This window comes from Trachemys scripta, chromosome 23 (genome assembly GCF_013100865.1).
Source record: "Trachemys scripta elegans isolate TJP31775 chromosome 23, CAS_Tse_1.0, whole genome shotgun sequence".
Lineage (NCBI taxonomy): Eukaryota > Metazoa > Chordata > Testudines > Emydidae > Trachemys > Trachemys scripta.
Window position 1 is genome coordinate 7,950,356 of NC_048320.1, and position 24,750 is coordinate 7,975,105.

General features: G+C 55.5%; 1 protein-coding gene across 3 annotated transcripts; it reads right to left on the reverse strand.

The window, feature by feature from the left end:
• Nucleotides 1-1,683: 1,683 nt before the first annotated feature.
• LIMD2 (LIM domain containing 2) lies at nt 1,684-23,484 on the reverse strand. 3 transcript variants are annotated; one of them, XM_034756092.1, is made up of 6 exons: nt 23,294-23,484; nt 10,841-10,975; nt 9,155-9,280; nt 3,932-3,976; nt 3,307-3,446; nt 1,684-2,621 (listed from the first exon to the last, which is right to left on the reverse strand). In XM_034756092.1, exons 3-6 carry the CDS (start codon nt 9,194-9,196, stop codon nt 2,462-2,464), a joined length of 387 nt encoding a protein of 128 aa, XP_034611983.1. In that variant the 5' UTR covers nt 9,197-9,280; nt 10,841-10,975; nt 23,294-23,484; the 3' UTR covers nt 1,684-2,461. The 3 variants fall into 3 exon arrangements, with proteins under 3 accessions (XP_034611983.1, XP_034611981.1, XP_034611982.1); XM_034756090.1 differs by lacking the exon at nt 23,294-23,484 and adding an exon at nt 11,410-11,554; XM_034756091.1 differs by lacking the exons at nt 9,155-9,280; nt 10,841-10,975; nt 23,294-23,484 and adding an exon at nt 5,077-5,531.
• Nucleotides 23,485-24,750: the final 1,266 nt, after the last annotated feature.

Sequence of the window (24,750 nt, forward strand, 5' to 3'; positions counted from 1 at the left end):
AGCCAGCAATCGAGCCACCTCCCCGGAGCGCGGGGCCCACGTACCGCGGGCCTGTTAGATGTGGCTCTCAGTCCTCCTCTAGTAGCGACGGCTGGGCAGACGGGGTGAGGCGCCGTGACCACCGCCACTAACTGAGCTGGGGGTTTTACCTGAGCCAGGAGAGGCTGCTGCGGTTAGAGCCGGAGGGGCCAGGTTCAAGCTGTGTGGCTGCCCCAGGCAGGGGGCCAGTATTACACACGGGGCTCCTTTGCTAGCCGCACGTCAGTCATTCAGTCAGCCCGTATGGGCCAAGGCACGGCCCCTATAGCACGGGGGAGAAGCTCAGGCCTTCGACTAGCCTGGCTCTAGGGGACGTGTGCTGCAGCGAGGCCCTGCCCCAGGCATCGGAAATCACCTGCCATGCAACTGGGGCGTGAACGCCGAAGTCAGAGCCCGACTTTGCTGGGTGCCTGACTCCACAGTGTGCGTAGCCAGGCATGCGGCCAAGCCAATCGGTGTGTGAACAGAACCAGCACCTGCCGCTGCTCCCTGGGCATCCTGGAGCGTCGGCCTGGCCCCCCACCATTACAGCACGGTGTTACCCGCTGCAGAGCTCACGCTGTGTGACCCAGGCGTTGGGGGTGGGGAAGGGGAGCAGGCTGCCTCCCCCCGAGCCCAGCACACCCCAGTTAGCTCAGGCCCCGGCTGGCCTAGCACCAAGGTTTTCGTACACATGGCGAGAGACCCAGCACTGGGCAGGCAGGCCCACCCTGGAGGTTCAGCATCCCTCTCCCATCCCCCGCAGGAGCTGAGAAGGTGGGTCAGGCTCACTGCTCCCCAGTTTGGTGCTGGGGAAACTGAGGCACCAAACTGCCCAATGACATGCTGAAGGAAGCCTGTAGCCACGCCCTGAGTGCATCAGAAAGCCGATTGGGTCGTGATTCGTGTCGCTGTAGAATCTGGCTTGGGCGAGCAGGGAGAGGGCTGTGGAGCTCCCCCATCCCCACCAGGGGCTGAGCTGTTAATGGGGGGAAACGTGCGCTGGTCTTTCGCTGCTCTGTGCAGCGGTACTGGCTGAATGGGGAAGGGGTGGGAGCCTCTATGGCACGCTGGCCTCCCTTACACCAGCGCTGCACTTGGGTCAAGGCTCAGCCTCTAGCCAGCCTCGCCCGTCCTTCTCTAACCACATCGGGCACCTTGCGCTGCGTGTGCTGGAGGTCAGCCACTGTTCAGTATATTTCTTCTGCTTTGTTTGCACCCACCCTCTGCCAGCTGCACACTTGTGCGTGCGCACACCCACTTGTGCGATGCACACTCTGCATGCAGCCTCCAGCACTTCGCTTGCTGTCTGGCCCCTGCTCAGACACCCTGAGTGCGGGTCTGGAGACAGGCTCAGTTACACTCAACCAGCCAGCGCTCTGTGGCACCTGTAGGCTGAGCTGCCCTGGGTGACGGCCAGGTCAGCCCAGCCCAGTCATGAGGAGACGCCTATGTGACTCACTGGTAGAAATGACACCTGAAAGGGCCTGGAATGAATCCCAGGCAGGGGAGGCACCCTCCTCTCTCCCCCCTTCCCCCCTGCCTCGCCGACCTGTCCATGTGGCTGGCAGAGCAGGGGCTCTCTGGGGCAGTCAACTCTAGCATCTGGCCAGCAGGGGGCAGTCACACCCACCATCGGCGCCAACCCCCAGAAAGCAAAATGAGTCAGGCAAGGCTCAGAAACCTTGTATTACAAAAATAATCAAAAAAAGCGCGTGGCCGCGGCCTGCTGCAGCAAGCCGGCAGCCCGGGCTCCGGTGCGGAACGTACCAATCAAAGGCAACTAGAAAAACCAGACAGACAACGTTAAACAGTCACGGGGCAACATCGGGAAGGCTGAACAACCTCAGCTGACCTGAGCTGCTGCAAACCAAAGAGCGACCCCCTCCCTGCTTCTCCCCCCCACGCCAGCACCGGCAGGCAGGACGGGAATGGGAGGGGGACGGTTGACACCACGGCACTGGCTCTGTGGACGCCCAACTGCCTCCTTCTCCTGGGCAGCAGACACCTGGGCCGCGGGGACGGGGTTAAAGGAAGTGCACTTTGCATGCTCGTCTGGTGGGCGCCCAGAGGCTCTTCCCCGATTTCTGCAAGGGGGGGGGGCATATAGATATTAGCAGATACGCCCAGGCCAGCCCTGACCCTCTCCCACCGCGCACCTGCTCTCAAGGGTTATGCTCCATTCAAGTCGGCCCCCTCCAACCGTCCCCACTGAGCCTCGCGCTTCCCAGCACCCTCCCGCCCCACTCAGGTCCTTCACCTGCCAAAGGACACCCCCCCGCCCCGGCCACGTGGCTGTTTGGAGCCAGGCGGCGTCTGCCTGCCCCCTGGGGGTCGCCTTTGCTTTACAGCAGCTCAGTCAGCCCTCGGTTCAGCTGCACGCTCCACGTTGCCCGTTCTGGGTTCGGCGCGGGGTGGGGGGGAAGGGCAGGAACGGGCCCCATCACGCCGACTTGGTCCCGCTCTCCACCTCCTTGTGCACCCACAGCTCCTTGTGCTGCTTGCGCCCGAACCCCTCGTCGTAGTTGCCTTTGCTCTTGAACAGCTGCTGGAAGTGGGGCTTGCAGTAGAACTCGCCGTGCAGCGCCGCGTAGCTGCCCAGGCTGAAAGGAAGGTGGCACGGGTCAGCCAGCCCCGGGGTCAGCCGAGCGCCGGGAGATGCCAGCAGGCCACAAGGGGGCGCAACCGCAACTCTGGCAGTGACCGGACAGCCAGGGGAGGGACTTCAAAAGGGAGAATGTGAGGCAGAGGGGAGCAGAGCAGAGGGGCTTGGGGAGCGGAGCTGCGGGAATCAGTGAGGGGTAGGACAGGAGAAAAGACCTGTCACGTCTCTGCATTGTCGCCGGGCACTCAGCAGCCATCCCCGCTCGGAGACGCGGCCTTGCACCCAGCAGGGGCTCAGGTTCTAGGGTAGGGCAGCTTGGAAACGTCCTTCCAAACTCCTGACCTGGCCTTTGGAGAAGCCAAACGAGCGACGCTCCCAGTGCAGGCTGGCATGGGACCTGGGGCACGTCAGTGCTCTGGGGCCCGCTGGTTGCAGTCAACCAACATTCGAGTTTCCTCCCTTAATACCGGTGCTCCAGCCATGCCGGAACGCCTGGGGCTGCCGCTCCGGCCGGAGCAGCGTTCCGGTCCTTCGGCGCCTCCGGGAGAGCTCTGGGCAGTGCCTCGCCCTGCACGGCTTTTCCCAGGACTCCAGCACTTGATCCCGAGTCTGAGCAAAAGGCTGTGACTCCTGGGGGGCTCAGCCCAACCACCCTCCCACCCCCAGCCCAGCCCGCTCCTCACCTGAGCTTGGCATTGCAGTGCTTGCAGCAGAAACAGGCATTATGGAAGACGAACTTATCGGCCACCAGCCGCTCCATGGGGTAGACGGGTTTTTGGCAGGCCGCGCACATCTCCTTCACCTGGGCTTTCAGGCTGAACGACTGATCCGCACGGAAACCAAAGGGAGACTGTGGTGAGGGGAAAGCGCCACCTGCTGAGCGCCCGACAGCATCAAGAGAACACAGGTGTCTGGCCGCCCCCACAGCCCACCCGCTGGGTCATTATTAGCATTTCAAATTAGCCCGAATGCTGGGGCATTGGATCTGTGCAAACCAGAGCCATCCACCCCGCACCCCAAGCAAATAGCTCTTTCCTGGAGGTTTCCATCCAAACTGTGACCCAGCCCAGCCCCACTTCGCTTGACAGCGGCTATAGGCACAGAGCACAAGATGTGGGTACCGGCTGCCTTGTGATCTGTTCTTTCCATATATCGCCTATCACACACTCGGGGCAAAAGCCACCCTGGCCCAGCCCCCGGCGCACCGGACCCGTCCATTGCCTTTGGGTTACACCTCCTCGTTCAGAACCCGCAGGGGCTGCCCCTAGGGTGGGGAATGGGTCTGAGCCAGTCGTGCGGGTCAGGTACCTTGGAACGCTGCACCGTGCTGCCTCCAGAGTTGCTCTTTGCCTCCTAAAGTTGGGGAGAGAAATCAGTGAGAGACTCACCCAACATGCAGCAGGAGAAGGAGCCGGCCAGGCAGCAAAGAGACACCTGGTGCCTGACTGGGAAGCAGGGAGATGGTGGCAGATTAGACACGTTTGGGAGGGGGTTAGTTTTATAAGGAACTTTTAGGTTTGTTACTGATGACACACCGGGCTTTATTTTTCATGCTCCATACGAAACAACCAACTTCCTCCTGGTAACCTAGTCCAACGGGCATTTCCTGTACTAAGTAGTACTGTAATTGGAACTACCACTAGAGGGCACTCGACGTGCTTAGGCCAGAATTTTCAAAAGGACAGCCCCCACAATCAGGGCCGGATTCTCCAGAGCTCAGCACACTGGGTCCACTTTTAAGAAGTCTGGCCTTTACTCTGACCCCTAATGGGGAGCTGAGCGCTTTGGAAAACGTGGCCCCCACATCAACACAGCTGCCAGACAGGCAGACACACCCCTCAGTGAATCCTCAGGCATTGCAGTTTGGGGGCTAGATGCTTCACCCCACTATACCAGCTAAGCCCCACTCTACCTGCTGTCCCTTGTCATACAGGAAGCCCCAAGATTTAATGAGACAAGCCAAGCAACAGCTCAGCGTATGATGGCCATCCTTAATCCATGGCTCGGGACTGATGCTTGCTGACACACGCACCCACTACTGCAGCCCATAATCTGGTCAGGGACGTGACTGGCTGGCTGCAATTATTATTTCATTGTATTACGGCCGTGCTGAGATACCGCAGCTGAGCTCAGGGTCCCTCGCACTGGGCGCTCCACAGACCCACAGTTGCTTCCCCAAAGAGGTTACAAGCCGAAGAGATAAACCAGCTGAAGGGTAAGAAAAAGGAAGTCTCGGTATCTACATTTTACAGATGAGGAACTGAGCACAGACCGGTCAAGTGATTTGCCCAAGGTCACCCAGGCAGCCTGTGGCACAACAGAGAATGGAACCTAGAGCTCCTGAATCCCAATCCATTGTCTCAGCCACAAAACCAGCCTTCCTCTCCGACTGCTTCCCTTCCCCTCTCCCCCCAGCCCCTCCAAGCACAGACATTAACACAGGCATTACTCAACTCCTGCTGCATTAAACAGACCACAGCCCATGGCAGATATACTTGCTCTACTCCATTTGCCTGCCACCAAAAAGATCAACCTGTTTAATAATCTCTGAGAAGGCACAGCCACAAAGGAATATAGGGAAATGTGTCATTCAAATATTACATGCAAATAAAAACATGCAAATCGCTAGGTCTAAAAAAACCCCTAACAGCCTATCTCTGGTACGACGTTTTTACAGCCTGGTCCCTGACTTCTAAGGGCATGTTGTCTATTATGTTTCACCCATTACTAGTTGTGTTAATAGTGTCCTGTGTTTGCTTGCTAGACATGTGTTGTATGTGCTGTTGAACAAAAAGCATGTTTGTTAAATTACAACCACAAGCGCAAACGGCCTCTCAGTATATTACTCTGAAACAGTTGTATAAACTGTGACCCACTCAAGACTTGGTCGTGAAGGGTCAAAAGGGGGACAAGTAGTAGGAACATTTTATGTTTGTATTTTGTAGAATTTAAAATAAAAAATAATAATTAAATGTATTAATGTATGATTTGACCATATCCTGCCAGCCACCCTTTTTGAGTAGCAAAAAAGGAATGGCCGAATGTGCCATTGGTAGAAATGCATCTGGCAGAATTTCTTTGTATCCGGACTAATTTCAAGGCCGTAACAAACCGTTAAGGGTCACCACTTTGATGTAGATTTAGCAGTTTAAAATAAGTGAAAGAATGCCGTAATCGTTTTTCTTTTGCATTGCAATTTAATGTTCCTGTTCACAATGTTCTGTGTAAATTAATTCTGTTTTGTATGTAAATAAAAAAATGTATATTAAAGAATAAGTGTTAGGCCATCACTAAACCAAATCGTCTAAAAAAACACGGAGACAAACAGAAGAGCGCCAGGAGGCTGCAACACGCCCCTATTCAAATGTCAAAAAAGGGCAAATTAACATCTCAAAAAATAAAACAGGCCCCTATCAATAAAAATAAAATTGCTATCATCAAAACCAGCATAAAATAACTCCCTAAAAAAATTAATAAAAAAAATAATTTAAAAATAGCAAGCACTCGTCAAACAACAATTAATGACAGCATGACGGTGCAAAACTCATTGGTCCCAATTAAAAAAAAAAAATCACTATATAAACGAACTTTGGGTTCGTCCTGCCAAGACTTCCCCGGAGCATCATGTCGGGACTGACAGAATCCGGCTCCTCCCTTGATCAACTAGATTGATCCGGACTCTGGACTGGTAACTATAACGTTGACCGGCGGGACTGTCTGTGTGTGTGTGTGTGTGTGTGTGTGTGTGTGTGTGTAATGTAATTAAATGCATATGCCAATTTGTTGTATCTTCAATAAACGCGGCGTATTGCCTTTTCCCCTGAAAAAGATCCCATGTGCTTCTTATGAGCATACCAACACTCCAGCGGCACGTAGGGCCCTGCACCCTGGCACTGCCAATGTCACTGCATCATCTCACCCAGCCCTGATTACCAGAGATTCTACTGCTGCTCCGGCCCTCCTTCATTTGCCCCATCACCTCACCCGCTCCACCCAGTGGTCTGACTCTGCTCCCCAGCTTGTCACTGACAGTGAGACGCGGGTGCGAGCCAGAGAGTTCCTCTCTCAAACAGCCGTTCAGGAACACAGGGAGTCATGGGCTTCTAGCGAGGTACTCAGCAGCGTAACCCAACTCCGGGAGCAGGGAAGTCAATGAACTGGGTAATGAAAATATGTCAGTTTCTGCCCTGTTTGCTAAAGCTTTGTAACTCCAGGCTTGGCGGCTGCTTCAAAGACACCCCTGACCGACTCTCTCCTTCCCCTCTCGCTCCACTTCCCCAGCCTCCTCTCGGTCCCCCCACAATAGCCTGTTACTGCAAGAGCCTTCTCCTCTCCAGCGCCTGCTGTCTGGAACAGCCTCCCTCTCACCCCCTCGGTTCCCCCTCTCCTTTCCCAGTGCCGCCTCTTCTCCCTCCGGCTCCGTTGGTATTTTGGGGGAAAACAGTTTGTGTAACACACATGCTGGAAATGCCTATTTCCAGGAGCCGCCTCCACAGACATTTCCCAGCTGTTCTCAGTGCCTGGCACAATACAGCTGAGGCCAGGGGCCAAATTCTCCTCTCAGGCCAGGTCTACGCTACAGCCCTCTATCGGTATAACTACGTCACTCAGGGGTGTGAAAAATCCACACCCCTGAGCCACGGAGTTACACCGACCTTACCCTCCGCGTAGATAGCGCTGTGCCCACCGGAGCGCTTCTCCCGTCAACATAGCTGCCACCTCTCGGGGAGGGGGGTTAACGACGCCGACGGGAGAGCTGTGCCACTGTAGGTGAAGACAAGTCTTCACTCACACCAGCACAAGCCTGGAGTCACCCATTGATCTTAATGGAGAGAGATCTGTAGCAAGGAGAAGAAAATCAGGCCCTGTGAAACTAGATGGATTCCCCTGACTGGGCAGAAGCAGTTGCAGGGTTTAGAAAAGAAGCTGCCCCTTTGCCAAGGGGTCAACTGCAGAGTGAAACCTCCACACAGTCCCCCAGACGCCCATGTAACTGACCTGCACGTCTCGTCATTGATGGGTAAATGGGTCCAGACCACTCTGTGCCTGGCTCGGGCTCGGACTACGCACAGTCTGCCCAGACATCGCTGTGCCTGGCCGGCACGCTCAGTGCCCCCAGGAACAACTTCGCTGAACCAGGAAAAACATCATCACTTTGAAGCTGAAATACGCCCATGGGCAGCTCTATCGGCAGCGTCCCATGTCTCATCTCTTCTCAGCAGCCTCAGGTCAAGTGCGCTGCCTGTTTAATAGCCGTCACGTTGTCCCTCGGGGGAAGGACTAGCTCCTGTCCTAGCACGGGATGGTCTCGGGTCTTTTTCCATCTCTACCTAGCCTGATCCTGAATGATACATATGCTCCTGATGGAGATCACAGACTGCCATGGAAACACGAATAAGCACTCGGCACCGCCAGGCAGGAAAGGGGTGAATGGTAACATGGCGGGTGGGCCACAGACCCAGCTAATCCGCTTTCTGCTTCCTGGGGGGTCAAATTTCCGACTGCTTGTCAGTCTCAACCGGGGGGGGGGCAGATTTTCCAAAGTACCCAGCAGCCGCCACTGTGATATTTAATGGCCCGATTTTCACCAGTGCTCAGCACCCAACACGGGGGTGAGTTCTTGTGAAAAGCTGGCCCAAAAGGCACCACCTCTGGTCAAACCCTTCCTTAAGACATCGCTGATCCCGATTCTTTTCTAACATGGTTGGTACTGGTGAGTATCCTCCAGATAGCCTGGGCCAATTGTTTTCAGCCAGTGGGATAGTAGTATAGGTGCTGGAACTGGGGGTGCGAGGGGGGCTGCCGCACCCCCTGGCTTGAAGTGGTTTCTATTATCTCCAGGGCTTACAGTTTGGTTCAATGGCTCTCAGCACGCCCCCCCTCGCACCCCCCCCCCACACACACACACTATAAAAATTCTTCCAGCACCCCTGGATAGTACAGTAGTGAATTTGTTGCTCAGACTAGTCACTGTCCCTGTTGTCTGGTTGGTCAACTAAGTGACGTGGCATCATCTCTGCTCCCTGATTGGATGACTGAAATATTTCCCATGGTGACCAATACAGCTTTTGGAAGAAGACAGGGTCAGGCTAAAGAGGGTGAAAATGCCAGGGATCGGGGCCACGTCGCGACCAGCGTGAGGAATACAAGCCTCTAGTGTCACATCAAGCGGCAGTCCCCCCAAAAGCCGCAGATATACAACACTCACCCTGGGTGGATCAGCGGGCATGGGCCCACAGATCTCTGGCACTAGCATACCCAGCGCTCTTAGCCCAGTCTGCAGCAGCCGCATCAAACTCGGCCCAGCCGCCCCTAGGTGGCATGACCCTGAGTGGGGTTGAATTACACCTAGCAGGGTTTAACTAGTCAACCAGCTGCAATAATGGCCGATGGATCACCCACGACCCGAAGCCCGTTTCCAAGCGCTCAGTACGTGCTCTCTGCCCCTGGGAACACGCAGTTCCTTTGGTGGGGTGGTTCCGACTCTTGCTATGTGAAATAACAACTCCCGGGGGTGAGGAGGACACTTACGTGAGTGGAGGTTGCGCTGGCTGGTCCCTTGGCCTGGAACATGGTTCCTTCCCCCTCTGGCTTTTGGTTTAATCCTGAGGTTGACGTCAGTGGCCAAATGCTGCTAAGTCTGGCCCCTTGCGATATCTGGGGAGGACATGTCAAGAGAAGCACGGCTCGTATGGGCAGACCCGCTCCCTCGCTCCGGACAAGCTGCCACCAGTTCAAGGCTTGGCAGGGTCGGTGCCTAGAGCGCGGGTGCTTGACCCTGACCAGGTGAATTCGCAAGCTGGGACACGGGCAAATATGCAGAGCTGCCCTGGGCGGGGGGGGGGGGGGGCAGCAGCTCCAGGCTTCCTCGGTGTGACCTGGGGAAAGGGCAGTGGTCACCGAGCTGCTTGTGGGTGCCGGGGAGGAGGCGGTTCAAATCCTCAGTGGTGCCCCTTGCCTGACAACACCTTCCTCCTTCCCCAGGGTCCAGCCTCCAGGATCAAGCTCTTGGGATTGTCTAAGGAATCAGAGAGATTTAGGCACCCCAGGCTCCTTTGAAAATCCCAGCCTGAGCACGAAGGATGGGATTCACAAAGGTGCCTCACTTCCACTGAAACCAATGCGAGTTAGGCACCTAAATACCTTTGTGAGCCCCGCCCTGAGCTGAGTTTAGCCCAGTGGCCGGGCACTTGCCTATGTAACAGGCTGGGAATCCCAGTCTGCAATAATTGGATGAACGCGGCGTGTGACCTAGACAATGAGGGCGAGTCCCCGTGTAGTGGCATTGGGTCACTGGGCGTTCCTGTAGCCAGCGACCTTAATAGGGGGCAGTTGGAAAAACGCAATGGCTCTAGATAGTAGCCTCCCAACATGCCCTTGGGGACGATTGTGCAGTACCTGGCCCATGACTGGGGCTCTTCGGTGCTACAGAGAAATAATCATGGCGGAGCTATCAGAGGGCAGATGCCACGGCCAGGCTCCAGGCCAGAGTCACGCAGCAGTTCTGTCAAGGCAGGGAGCCCGGCGATCAAAGGGACCCGGAACGTGGGAGGGAGGGGGAGTTGTGAGTGATCTGTCTGTGGGGAAAACAGGCTGACTTGGAGACAGACAGGTCCTGGGGGAGCATCTGAAGCGGTGGGGGCCTTGCCCACCTCCCGGGGGGTGCTAAGCCGTGGGGAAAAGCAGGCACGCGCACAGACTGGGGATGGTTTTAAGAGAGCTGGGGTCACCCCCTGCACAGACCCTCGGCTCTAGCTCTAGGAGGGGCCAGGTGCCCCCCGCATCAGGCTCCGCGCTGTCCTCAGGTCGCGCGCGCAGGATTTGAAGGTGCTGCAGCCCCTGAGAAAGTGCCTCCGATTTTACCCAACTCATTTCCCGTCTCCTCTGTGGTTGGCTTGTTATTTCCTGCTCCACCGAGCCGCACAGCCGGAGTTACCCTTGGCCAGACGCACATGCTCAGCGGGGTCAGAGCAGGCCAGCCACCGCCTGCCGGAACCAGAACCCTGGATCCAAACACCCACTAACAAGGGGGGGTCACAATCCAGACCCACCTGGAGGGGCTCGGGCCCCATCCTGGGGCCTGCCCTAGAGCACGCACCCTGGCAAAGAGAACCAGGGCCCTCTCTCTCCTTAGGACCATCAAAGGGGTCTGTGGACCTCCCGAGAAGCTTCCTGTCCCAGCCAGAACCAGGGCTGAAAAAGAAACAAAGCTCTTACCAGGCTCCGTCGAGCTCCAGCTGTGGTTGGGGTGGAGCCGAGCGACAAGCCGAGATGCTTTGTCCCTAGTCGGGAAATTGGCCCTCGGGGGAGGGACGTTCTCAGCACCAAGGAGACGCTCGGGGTTGGGGAGACCTACAGAGAAAACACGGAGAGAGTCTGTCCCGGGAGAGCAGTAACAGCATCGCCCAGTGCAGGGGAGGGGGGCGCAGGCGCCGACGCCAGGGGGCTTGGCACTGCCCAGTGCCCCACTGCCCTGATGTAAACCCACTCCAGTCGGGGGGGTCCAGAGCCTAACCTGCCTGTTCTCTAGGGTCACAGGAGCGTCAGCCCCGCTGCCCCAAAACATGTCCAGAGAGCGAGACACCAACAGACGGGGAAACAGCTGCCCAGACGTGCAGAAAGCCCCTAGGTTTCTCACCTACCCCCACCCCTCAACCTCTGCCCTTCACACATCCCTCACACCTTCAATCCCCCCCTCCTTCCACACATCCCACCAAAGCTCCCCCCTCCCACATGCCCTGCCCTGCGCAGACCCATGTCAGAGACCCTCCCCTCTGCGCACGTACCCGGCTCAGACCCCCTCGTCTCAGTAACGAAGGCCCAGTGGAGGGGCCCCTCGGTGCACAGCTCTGCAGGGACTGAAGAGGAGATGTTGCTACACATCCTTCCTGCCAGAGGACAGGGAGGGGAGGCAGCCGTGAAAGCAGCCAGGGAAAGGGTGCGCTCAGGAGTGTGGGTCAAACATCCTGTGTTAGGTCAGAACCCACAGGGTGGCAGCTACCACCAATGCGGCCGCCCCACCAATGGAGGTGCTAGTGCAGACCGGGCTCAGGCATCGGGGTCAGAGGATACGATGGTAAGAACGCCGGGTTCCTGTCTACACTACAGCCTACGCTGCTGGGAGTGGCACAGACGGTGAATTGCAGGGCCCATACTCGCCAGCGTAGATGCATCCAGAAGGGTTGTCGCTGTCCCAGCCCATAGAGGCTTTGCCAGTGGTTCTAGAACAGCCTTTCTGGGCATGGCCCCGCTGCTCTAGAACAGCCCTACCCATACTGCATAGGCTGTGCTCTAGAACAGCCTTTCCATGCACGGTATCGTGGCCAAGAGTAGCATTACAGGGGGCTCTCCCCCCCGCTCCAGAACTGCCTTCCAGGCTCCATCATCATCCCAGCCATTCTGGAACAGACTTCCTACATGCCACCCGCCCTCTGCTCTAGAACCGCTGTCCAGAGCGCAGTGCTGCCGCTCGAGAACTGCCACCTGCTCTCTGCGCTTTGCCCATCAGTCTGTGGGAAAGCTTTGGCTAGACATCCCTGGTGTGCTGCAGGCGGCTAATGGGTCCAGATCCTCTAACCGACCTGGGCAGCCCCTGCCAGTCACATGGGGCCCCATCAGCGTGGCAACACGGAACCTGCACGCTCAGCCGGGGGGAGGGGGGGAAGAACAGCTTTAAACAAGCAAACTCTGCAGGTGGCATCAAGGGCTTGGGTTTTCCAGGCTGGATCATTCCCAGCTGAACTTGGTCCCTGAGCCCAAAGTGGTCACCTGTCAGGGAGCAGAACCCAGCCCTTCTGAGTGTCACTCCAGGGTCTCGCCGCTGGGCCGCGCTGCCTCTCAGTGCCTATAGTTTTACAGCGTTCTAGAACCGAAAGAAATGGTTACAGAGCAGGAAGGAAGCGTGGTGCGGTGGGCAGGGACCCCACTCTCTGCTCCTGCCACTGGCTTCCTGTGTGATCTCGGGTAAGACTCAGCCTCTCTGGGCCTTGGTTTCCCATCTGTACAATTGGGATAATAGCACTGCCCTGCCTCCCAGGTCTGTTGTGAGGATAACCACACTAGCGACTGCGAGATGCTCCGACACTACAGCAATGGAGGGCCAGATAAGCACCTGAGAGCGTGTGTGGGACAATGACATTGCGGGCGAACAGGAGGGGCTGGGCTCTGGAACGAACTGGAGATGATGAAGCAGAGAGAGAGAGACAGGCATGGCAGGAAAAGGCGATCTTGTGGGAGATAGAGCAGGTCAGCACTAGCTGAGGAGAGAGAGGGGAGCAGCCTGGGGAGGGTGTGCGTTACACACCAAGAAGTGGGACTGGTCGCTGGCCCTTGACCACACATCGCCCTGTGCCCTCAAGAGAGCAAAGAGGAGCGGGGATTGAGACTTGCTTCCACCCACCACAGAGGATACTTAGCTCTTAAGGTCACTCCTGCTGGAACAAGGCCCGACAAAGCAACTATCAGTGATCACGCAGGAAGCAGCAAAAAAAAAAAAAACAGCTCGGTAACGGAGCTTGTCTTTGAATGGCGGTGGAGGGGACTGGGCCAGATTCATCCCTGGCGCAACTCCACTGACTTCAGTGGCGTCACGCCAGCGAGGAGTTGGGCCCCCAGTCACAGGAGGTTGCCCAATCAGGGTTTGGCTGGACTATAAACCAGCACTGACGAACCACGTCCGGCTCTGCAATAACAGGTGCAGGGACCCGGCAAGTCGTGCGCACTTGTGCCTTATGGGCCAGTCTTTCAAAGGGCTCAGTGCACCCACAATGGGGGACGAGGCCAGCACAGCGGGTGCATGCTGGACGCTGGGCACTTGGCACTTGAAAACTTGAGTCCTTGTTGCCTAAATGGGAGATGCGCTTTCTGGAAAAGGGGGGGGTTCTACGCTCCTCTGGCAGTGCCATTTATACCCCCTTTACGTGCAAATGAGAATCACGCCCACTGCAGCCTGTGGCTGGGTTTGCAGTGATTGCTGCTGAATCCTATCATCATTTCCACTCCTGGCTCTGCGACTCACTCACTTTGACACCTTGGTCAAGGCATCGTGCCGCCGCCTGCCTCAGTTTCCCCACCTGCAAGGTGAAGCTCGTGATATTGACCAGCTGGACCTCACATGGAGGGGTGTGCTTTGCAAGGCTAACTCTGTCTGTAGAATACAGCGAGTCAGGAATTTTGCAACAAGTTGTTTTCTCGTCAATAGAAAAAGGGTCGACATTGAATCGAAATGATCACAATGTTCTGATTGACTCAAACCAGGGGGGAGGGGGGGAGGTTCCGTTTTTTGTTTCACAAATATTTTTGAGATTTCGACTTTTCATCCTAGTCTGAGACAGGGAAAAATGTCAAACGCTTGAATATATTCATGGGGCAGGAAAACTGTTTTCCCATCCAGCTCTAATGTAGAGCACTTTGAGATCCAGAGACGAGAGGCTCTCTATTAGTGGGTGCTAATTAACGATCGATTATCTAGCCCCGATCCTCCTCTGTGGCCCATGGAGCGCAGGCAGCGTGACACACTGGCAGTAACAAAAGGGGTGACTTTATTATTTTTGTTTTAATAACCAAGCAGACTCGGTGCTGCTTTCTCATGGCTCCTATTGACGTTCTGCGTCGGATGCTCCTGGGAAATGGAGCGTTGTCGCCAGCTGCCGCTGGGAGTGGATTTCCCCCAGTCAGGAGCAACTCTGGGCTCACTCAGCAGCAGTGGAGCTTGTCAGAGAGTGAGCGGAGCTGGCCGTGAAGGGGAGACGTGGGAAATGTCTCCTGCTGGGATTCTCACCCTGCGGAGCCCCTCGGGGCTTTGGGGCATCTTAAGCCATAGCACAAAATCCCTGTTGAGGAAACGACATGTTTCCCGTTTCGCTCTGCCAGCTGGAACATCCACTCAAGCCAACGGTTGCTGCCACCTGATGCCTGTTTGGGAACTGGTGTGGAATGGGTTGGTGGGTACTTAGTGCAGACCCCCAGTGGAACAGTCACCTCCTGCTCCTTGTCAGCAGCATCATCAGAGAGAGGACGAGTGGAACAGACGATGGTGACCGAACTGCCCCTTCACCATTAGAGGGTGCCCCTCCAGGGCAGGGCGTGGGATGGAGGGGGCGCCGGGGCAGCATGGAGGAAGCCTGCACCTGTCCATGACAATTCACCAATGCTGGACTTGCTTAGGGCAGAGTCCTGAAGTCCCGGCTCCAGCAAACTCCCAGAGACTTCAGCAAGTGTGTGCCGGAGTCAGGACCTCAGGATCTGGCCCTTCCGTTCTTTTATTTAATTATTGTCTCTGTAGACAAGCTGAAGGTATCTGCAGGGTGGGAGGGGCTCCGGCAGCCACGAGTGCCATGCAACAACGCTGAAGCACCACAAAATGAGTCACTTTCTGCTGACACTGAACAAGGAACTTTATTAGAATAAGGCCTGGTCTACACTACGGGTTTAGGTCGACTTTAGCAGTGTTAAACCGAATTAAGCCTGGACACGTCCACACAACGAGGCCCTTTCTTTCGACTTAAAGGGCCCTTTAAACCGGTTTCTTTACACCACCTCCGACGAGGGGATTAGCGATAAAACCGGCCTTTGCGGGTCGGAATTGGGGTAGTGTGGACGGAATTCGATGTTATTGGCCTCCGGGAGCTATCCCACAGTGCTTCATTGTGACCGCTCTGGACAGCGCTCTCAACTCAGATGCACTGACCAGGTAGACAGGAAAAGACCCGCGAAGGTTTGAATTTCATTTCCTGTTTGCCCAGCGTGGAGAGCACAGGTGACCACGCAGAGCTCATCAGCACAGGTAACCGTGATGGAGTCCTCCCAGGATCGCAAAAGAGCTCCAGCATGGACCGAACGGGAGGTACGAGATCTGCTCGCCATATGGGGAGATGAAGCAGTGATAGCTGAACTCCGTAGCAGTAAAAGAAATGGAAAAGTATTAGAAAAGATCTCCAAGGCCATGAAGGACCGAGGCCATAACAGGGACACACAGCAGTGCCGCGTGAAAATTAAGGAGCTACGGCAAGCCTACCACAAAGCCAGAGAAGCAAACACAGCACAGGGAATTAAAATAAAGAACGGTGGCTGTGCATCAGGGAGAGACACAAACAACTGTCACAGACTGGTCCCCCCCAAAGATTAAACTGAAAACCCTGTTGACGGAGGGAGGGGGAAGCAAATGAATACAGAGAAAATCTATTTTTTACATCTTAAGACGACGGTGCAGCGTGACTGATAGCCCTCGGCATCTTTCTGGGTGCTTGGCAGCAAATACTGGGCGGTGTATGACGATGGTCTTCAGGCCTATTGCACGAGCTGCTGCTCAGGGAAGACTCTGCTAACGTGCGATGACCCGACTTGTAATAGGCCGGCTAACAGTCATAATACACCATTTACTGCCAAAAGGCAAGCCCCACGGCTGCCAGCACCCAGATCGCCGATGAAGGCTACCAGTCTACTGCACCGTCTACCGCCAAAAGGCAGTTAGCAGCTGCTGCTGTGTAGCAATGCAGTCCCACGTCTGCCGGCACCCAGAGGACATATGGTGATGGTGAGCTCAGCTGTGCTGAGCGGGCTCCATGTTGTCTGCACAGGTAACCCAGGTAACCCAGATAAAAAGGCGCGAATCTATTGTCTGCCGTTGCTGTGACGGGGGAGGGAGGGGCCTGACGACATGTACCCAGAACCGCCCGCGACACTGTTTTGCATCATCCGGGCATTGGGATCTCAACCCAGAATTCCAAGGGGCGGCAGAGACTGCGGGAACTGTGGGATAGCTGTGGGATAGCTACCCATAGTGCAATGCTCCGGAAGTCGACGCTAGCCTCGTACTGTGGACGAGGTCTGCCGACTAGAGCACCTAGAGCATTTTATTGTGTGGACATACACAATCGGCTGTATACAACCGATTTCAATAAAACCGGCTTCTATAAATTCGAACTAATTTCGTAGTGTAGACATACCCTAAGGAAAACAGGCTCAGTGGTTTGAACATTGGCCTACTAAACCGAGGGTTGTGAGTTCAATCCTTGAGGGGGCCACTTAGGGATCTGGGGCAAAAGCAGTACTTGGTCCTGCTAGTGAAGGCAGGGGGCTGGACTCTTTTGGGATCCCTTCCGGCTCTATGAGATAGGTATATCTCCATATATTATATTATCCCTTAAGCTGCTCTGCCTCTCTGCTTCACTGCAGAGTTTCTGCCTAGAATCTTTCCCACCACCCCCGGTTTCCTGCTACAGATTTAAAGAAACAGTACCCGATTGTCGCAACGAACAACCTCCACACACCCACGGGCACACATAGGGTCTGTCAAACTCTGCCTTCTGCTAACCGTCGCCCCATGCTGGCGTGTCACTCGGAGGACATGATCTCCCCTGCCACAGCGAAATCTACACCTGCCAATTGCTCTGACAGGACTAAGGAGACTTTCGGCAGTATATTTGTGAGGGGCAGTGGTACCTCTTGGCACGGCAGAGATGAAGATTTCCTCCCTCCCCTCACTGCGTTCTCTTCTCCCAGGCCACTCGGCACAAGCCTGGAGCAACCTCTGGCCAGCTGGTGAGCGGCCCTTTGGAAAGCCAAAATGCTTCCTGTAGGGCTAGCGAACCAGGCACCGGGCCCCTCTCAAGCATATGGTTCCCATTACAAGCACTGCGCGGAGCATGTTTACTGGTAGGATAATCGTGCCTGTGCGTCAGACTTTCCCAGGGGTAAAGCGCAGGGCAGGAAAGCTCCCTCGCGCTGCAGGTCCATGAGAAACAGCACCAAGTGAAGGGCTCCCGGCCTCATTTGCTAACGACCTTTGAGTGAATTTCCGGCTGGTGAAAGGTGCCAGGTATCCAAATCAGCACATGGTCTGCCAGAACAGGGGGATGACTTGCACTCAGTACCGTAGACACGGCTCTTCCCTCTGCACCAGGGAAGCGTGTGTGAAAGAGCCCAGCCTGGCGGCCTGTGGGGTTGATTTTCCTGGCTTAGCCATCGTGTGCAAGCAGTGATAGTGCAAATTTCACACACACACACACACACACACACACACACACACACACACACAGAGTCCACCCTCAGTTTCCATGGCCCATTCAGCCCTTGCCCTCTCTGCCAGCCAGGGCACCAACTGAATTTTTTTGACACGTGACATGCTGAGACCCACCAAACTCACTGCACCCCGGGCAGAGGTGCCCCCGTTTCTATAGCAACAGTTTTGGGGCCTTGACTGGCCTGGGCTAGATCGGCAGCAGGCGTTCCACCCTGACCCCCACGGGGCTGGGAGGCTGCACTAGCACGAGCATCCACTTTGCTGGGTCCAGACGGGCTCGCAGAGGACGGGGGAACACATTGGGGACCTAACTGAGTATCCGCAGGAGGGAGGTTTTCCTTCCTGCCCCGCCCATTAGTGCAAGATAGGAGAGAGCCTGGGTCTGAGCACGCTCAGGGCTCACATGCGAGCTCTCGCTGGACGCTTGGAGGGACGGGCGGGCGGATAAGAGCAGTTGGAGCAGGTCGCGGGAGGGCGGGGTTAGTCTGTGGCAGACTAGAAGCGCCCCCTAGTGCTCTCTGACCTTTTCTGCATGTGAGACACTGGGAAACATACGGACCAGGAATGAATAGCACATGGGTGATTCTCCTTCGAGCCAAGGCGGAGAGACAAAAGATGGCCCAGTGGTGAGGGTCCTCGCCTGGGACTGCGGAGGTGTGAATTCAAGCCCCTGTGCTACCAGCTTTCCTGTGTGACCTTGGGCAAGTCACTTTGTCTTGCTTTGCCTTGGCTCTGCATCTATAACATAGGGATAATAACACTGCCCTACTTCATAGGGTGCTCAGATACTACAGTGATGGGGGCAGGTAAGTACCTTCCCTAGATGCTAACCCAGCAGCTACCATTGACTTCAGTTGGAGTTGCTCAGTGTCTTGCAGGACTGGGAGCAGCCGGGTGCAGATACAATGCACCAAGCTCACAGTTCTAGCCCTTTTCCAGCCACATCTTGCTGCCGAGTTGCCTCTTGAAAAATTGCCCGTGGGAAGGAAATCTGCAGATGGGATGCTGAAGAGAAATAAGTTTCTAGGAGAAACAGGGCTGCCTTTGTCAGGGGCGACACTGCACGAACCATTTTGGAACGGAGAGGAAAAAAACCCTCCCACTCACCCCCACAAGTATCCTTGGAAGCAAAATGGGAGCGGCTGGAGCAGGTGTCTTTGGAAGGACACCAGGCAGAGGGGAATGTTGAAATCCATAGCAACTGCCTTTCAACAGCGGGATCTCAAAGCACTGTACAAGCCCCTCAGCTCCCTGTCAGATGGGGGGTGGGTGCTGAGACTCCCCTACTTTATGGCCAGGGGAAACTGAGGCACAGCAGAGCGGTCAATTTAAAAAAAAACGATTGTTATGATTTGTATTGCAGTAGTGCCTCAGGGCCCTACTCAAGGATTGGGAGCTGACTGTCCTAGGTGCTGAGAAACGGGTAGTCAGAAGACAGTCCCCAGGGAGATCTCAATCTAGGTTTCTGACAAGACAATTGAAAAACTGGGGCAGGAAGGGGGCAGATGCGCTAGCACTAAAAGTGCACGTTTCCCAGAAGTAGGGTTGGTCTCCGCTCGCCCCAGGCCCAGCTGTGTTCAGTTGGCAGCATCCCGTGGGCACTGCAACAGAGGCGAGTCTTAAGGAGGCGTCTGGAGAAAGCGCTGCTGGTGGATTCCTGCAGTTGATAGGCGCAGAGTCAGCCAGTGGAATTGGAGGAGCGGTGCAGGGCAAAGGTTCCCCTGCCTGAGCCGGAGAGCAACAGCACCGTATCTGCCCTAACTCGTCAGGCTGACAGGCCCAGCTCTCAGCAGAGGAAGCCCTGAGTTAGCACGCTGACCATGATAGATGCATCAAGAGCGGCTGTGAGCTTGCACTGAATGCAAGCACCAGCCACTAGGAAAAGAGGTGCCCGTCATCAACGCTGGAGGGATGGTTGGGACAGTCTGGTCACTGGTGGAAGCAGAGTTCCTTTGAGGAGATTTGGGACTTGTACATGAGACTGCAATGTGGTAATTACTGTGGCTAATTGACTCCCATGAAGAGAACAATTAAGGGCCCTGTGGCTCGCTCCGTGCCATAAGGCCCAGATCCTCAAAGGTCTGGCTCTTGACGCCCATTGATTTCAGTGGGAGTTAGGCACGTAAATACCTAACTGGCTGGTAAAGGTGCTGGGCCACATCTGTTTATTGTCGTTATCGCTGGTCGAGTCCTGACCCCCCCCATCAATGTGGCAGAAGGATTTTCTGCCCCCAAGGTCAGGGGGACGGAGGAATTTAGAACAAAGAGGGGAACCCCCACTCCAGTTCCAGCCTTCTCGCCGGCAGGAGGTCAGAGGTGCCGTGGGGTTGGAGTCAAATCTTCTGCTGGAGTTGACACTTTCTGATGTCTGTCCGATAAGCATCTGGACTCCGGCACGTTCCTACTGGGGGTGCCCCAGAACTCTACAGGACATGGGGCTGCCCCAGGACTCTACAGGACATGGGGCTGCCCCAGGACTCTACAGGACATGGGGCTGCCCCGGAGACAATCCCATAAACTCTAAACAGCTTTTGTCCTTTTTCACTCCTCCTTCCATCACCGCGCCCCTCCGTCTGGTCGAGGGGGGCTGCACACTGCTCCCTCTAGACCCACTGGCTCCCCAGAAAGTGGCCCAGGACTCCCTGTGCCCCTCAGGGACTGAGGAGGCTGCCCATAATGGGCTCACTGGCTGATCCTGACGGGGGAAGATTCCCCCCCTAAGCAATCGCTTGGTAAAGCCTCCCAGCAGCCTTCAAACGTCACCGCAGGGAAGCCATCTCCTTGGGAGGTTCCACACGCGATCATAGCTGCGCTTGGGACCATTACCAGCCGGCGGCAGCCCGTCTGGGCCCGATCCTGAAAGGTAACACTGAAGTGAGTGGGAGTCGGGGGTGCTTGGCTCATCTCAGGATCAGGCCCTGTTGTTATTAGACACCAGCCAACCCATAGGAGAATTAACTTGGCCATGCCGAAATACTGGTCCATTTGGTGTCCTGCTCCTGGCAACAGCCATTACCTGATGCTTCAGGGGTTGGCAAAAGCAATACACCTAACGCAGCCAGACTGGCATACGTTGCTGTGTATGGGAGCACAGGATTCATTCCTGATCCCCACAGCGGCTCTCAGCTCATTCCCTGCCTCAGGCACTTTGAATACCACAGAGCTGCAAATTACACTGGCCATAAAATCATTCACCCCCCCTTTTAGACTCTTCCAATGGTATCTGACTTTCAGTCATACTGGGGCAGAGAGTTCCACAGGTAGATAATTAGCTGCATGAAGAATTAGAGGGTCTGCAGTAGTTAGGACAGGCAAATGGCTAAGACAGCGGGACAGACAAGGCATTGAGCGGTTAATTTGAGGCTCGTAGAGAGAACCATTCGGACATATATCTTAAGGTAGAATTTACTGGTTTTCTGGCATTGAAAAAAAAGCAACTACCACACTCTCCTAAGGTACCTTAGCACTGATCCATCCTGACAATGGTAACCAGATCTTAACAATGTTTTTGTCTGGGAATTTCCTTGGTTTTTTAGAATGTACCTAGAGATACTCACATATGAATGCACACTCAGCACTTATACTTTCTTCTGCTAGAGAGCCTACAAATAGATACAGGCTTGATTCAAGTCAATGGAAACTCCACTGTCCCCTTCAAATTTGCCGCTTTCCGCTTTTCTACTAAACTCTCTCTGCTTTGTGGTTCTCTTGCTCTCTCAGCCAATGGGTCTGTTGCATCTACCAGTTGCATCCTGTCTAACATGCAGACAGAGCTCTCTCAGGGGCTGTCTTCTTGGTTTTTTGTTTGCACAGCAGCTAGCACAATGGGGACCTGATCCTTGACGGGGGGGTAACAAGCCTACAAGTTTGGCCTACAAGTCATTTCCTGTCAGTTTCAACTGGACTAGGTTTTAAATGATCCATTTGAATCAAATGGGTCAGTGTGTCATCTCTCTGTGCTTCCGTTTCCCCCATCTGTAGCATGGGGACAATGATCCTGACCTCCTGGGAAAGCATTTTGAAATCTATGGATGCAAAGTGCTAGATAAGAGCAAGATTTTATTATTAAAACTCCTAGACCTGGAACAATCTCCCAAGGGAAGCCATGAAAGCCGCTCGCTCAAGAGGTTTAGAGCTGGACTGGATGAGACATTAGGAAATGCACTGTCAAGAATAATCCTGCATTAGCCAACGGGGGATAAACTAGCTGTGATCTAACAGCTCATCTCCCATCTCTGGTTTCTCTGATCACATTAAAAATGGACACACACCCCCCCTCCAGCCCCTCCCTCGAGTGTATTGCAGCATGTGACAAAGAGCTGCTGAAGAGGTTACAGCCCAACCAAGGCTGGGAAATTCAAGGGAGGAAAAAACAACCCTGCGGTGCAGACGGAGTGGGGGGTGGGGGTGGTGAGGAGGGCTGGCTGGAAAACAAGAAGTGGGGGGGAGCATGAGAAACACCTCAATAGCCCTGGGCTGTGGGAAAACCAGATTCAGTTCCCTGCTTTGAATTAGGCAGAGCAGGACCTTGAACTTGCATCTCCCCCGTCCCATGTGCATGTCCCTACCACGGAGTGGGGGCCAGACCAGACAAGCTAGCCTGGACCTGCTGAAAGTTCCATCACAACCACTACATTGCCACCAGATGGTTCAGTTTGACCAAGAAGGCATTTCTGATGGACCACAAGTTGGAACCAAACCGTTCCAGCCAGCTTCAGGGCTGTGTCTCCAGCCCAGCCGCCCCCAGCCCAGCATCACCCCCGGCCCGCTCGCTCTCGCTTCTGCTCACCACCAGGCCAGCTCCTCGCCTTGCAAGACCAGGCAAGGCTCGGAGAGGTGTCCATCTCCCCAGAGAGCTACGGGTTCACGCCGCCTGGCCCCTGGCTGACCCCATGTCCCGGAGTGGTCCCCCGGCAGGACTTAATGTATAACGAAAGCGGTGCCGGGGCTCAAGCAACTGTTTTACTTTCATAACTGACGCGGCAAGCCCAGAAGTGCCGGGGCCCTGAACTGCCCCGTCCAGAGGTGCCGGGGCCCTGAACTGCCCTGTCCAGAGGTGCCGGGGCTCCGGACTGCCCCGTCCAGAGGTGCCGGGGCTCCGGACTGCNGTCCAGAGGTGCCGGGGCTCCGGACTGCCCCGTCCAGAGGTGCCGGGGCTCCGGACTGCCCCGTCCAGAGGTGCCGGGGCTCCGGACTGGCACAAATTAAGTTCTGGCCACTGGCCAAAACCAGACACCCCGGGCGGGTCATGCAGCCTGAAGATTCTGGCCCCAATGGCCACCCATCTAGACCTCCTCCCACCGCCTCCTCGGACAGCAAAAGTTGCAGGCGCCTTCCCCTTATGTCTGGCCTGTCTTATGAACCCCCCTTCCCAGAAACCGGGCTGGGCTGGAACCCCCTTCCCACCCCCCCCCTTTCCCCTGCTGTGCAATGGTCCATGCGCCTCCTTCTCCCTGGCTCGGTGTCTGCCTCTCTGTGCATCTCTCCATCCCCTTCCCTCCGGGCATCTTTCTGCCCCTCCAGCCCTCCGGCGCCGGGGGCTGTTCCCGGCTCCCTCCCTGCCCCCGAGACCAGCAGCAGCGGCTCCCCATCACCCCCCAGCCCGCAGCATTGTCTCCTCCGGCCGCCGGAGCTTGTGCTGGACTCACCCTGTGCCCGGGCCGGGCTCCTCGCGGGGCTGCAGAGCAGAGGGGGGTTCCCCGGCAGGGTCTGTCCGTCCCTCTGGCCAGGAAGGGGGGGGGGCTTTGTTGGGTTTTTTTCTGCCCAGACTCAGCTCTGGGAGCTGCTTCCTGCCAGCTCCCTCCAGCCGCCTTGCTAGTCCTTTTATCACAAGGCTGCTGCCTGTGATTGGCTCCTTGCTTTTCTCCTTTGTGTGAAGCAACCTATAACCCCCAACCGCCCCCGAGCCCCCCTCGGTCCCCCTCTCGCCAGTCTCTCTCTGCCCCCCCCCCCCCAATAAAAATCCAAGTTGCTTTCCTGGCCTGTCCCAGTGTGAGCCTTGCCAAGGCAGATCTCTCCAGGGCACATGCCTCAGGTGCCTGCCTCCCTCTAGGAGTGCCAGGGCAAACAATCATTCTTCCTACGCTGCTGTCAAGCGGGGGCCGGTTCTCCAAACAGCCCCCATCCCACAAGACCCCCTGGCAAAGTTCTGGGGTTCGGGCTCAGCCATCTATGGAGAGGGGGTCAGCAGTGACTTTGGCTAGAGACGCTCAGGCCCCCTTAGCAACACTATGGGGCAAGATTCTCTCTGCTCATGGCAGCCTCCCTGACCCCTCATGGTAGCTCCCCTGCCCCCCGAAGTTCCCTCCTTCCCATAGCTCCGTTCCCAAGTTCCAAGGTTTGCTAAAGCTTGTAGGGTTGGGTGGATGCATTGCCTTGGGAGATCCCTCCCACTAAGGTTCACAGCAGACACGCTCCCTTCCTAAGGACCCAAGAAGGCTTACTGCCGTCCATCTCTGTAGTGTCTGAGCACCTCACAGTCTTTAATTCATTCACCCTCACAACCGCCCTGTTGTGACAGGAAGCATTAGTATCACCCCTCGACACTGAGAGACTAAGTGATTTGCCCAAGGGCACCCAGAAAGTCTATGACTACACTGTGCTCAGCTCCCACAGCTCTTTTGAAATTCGCCCTTTGTTCACTTCTTTCCAGTGTCACACACCAACCTGTTGGGGAGTTTTGCTCTGTAAATGTATTAAGAACCCCAGTAGCGAATTAGTGATAAAAACTAAGCTGGTTTCACATCATGGTCCCCAAAGACGCCTACGTAGCACAGTTACACGGATAGATCTCTACAAGGACACATGCCGGTTAAGTACAGTTTGATGCCGTGCAGGAAGCCCTAGGTGTGTTTAGACGAAACATCCGTCTGCAAATGCATCCAGGTGACCTAACAGCTGCAGAATTTGTCTACAGAACAAAATGCAAAAAACATTAATGAATTTCCAGAGGTGTTCAATGGGCTGGGATGTAATAACAAAATAATACATCCCACTGACACAGATACAGATCCCACAGTATGGCCTAAAAGACAAGTATGACATAAAATCGCATCCTTTCCCCACTATGAGTACAGGGGCGTTAACGGGCCACTTCGCCTTGAAT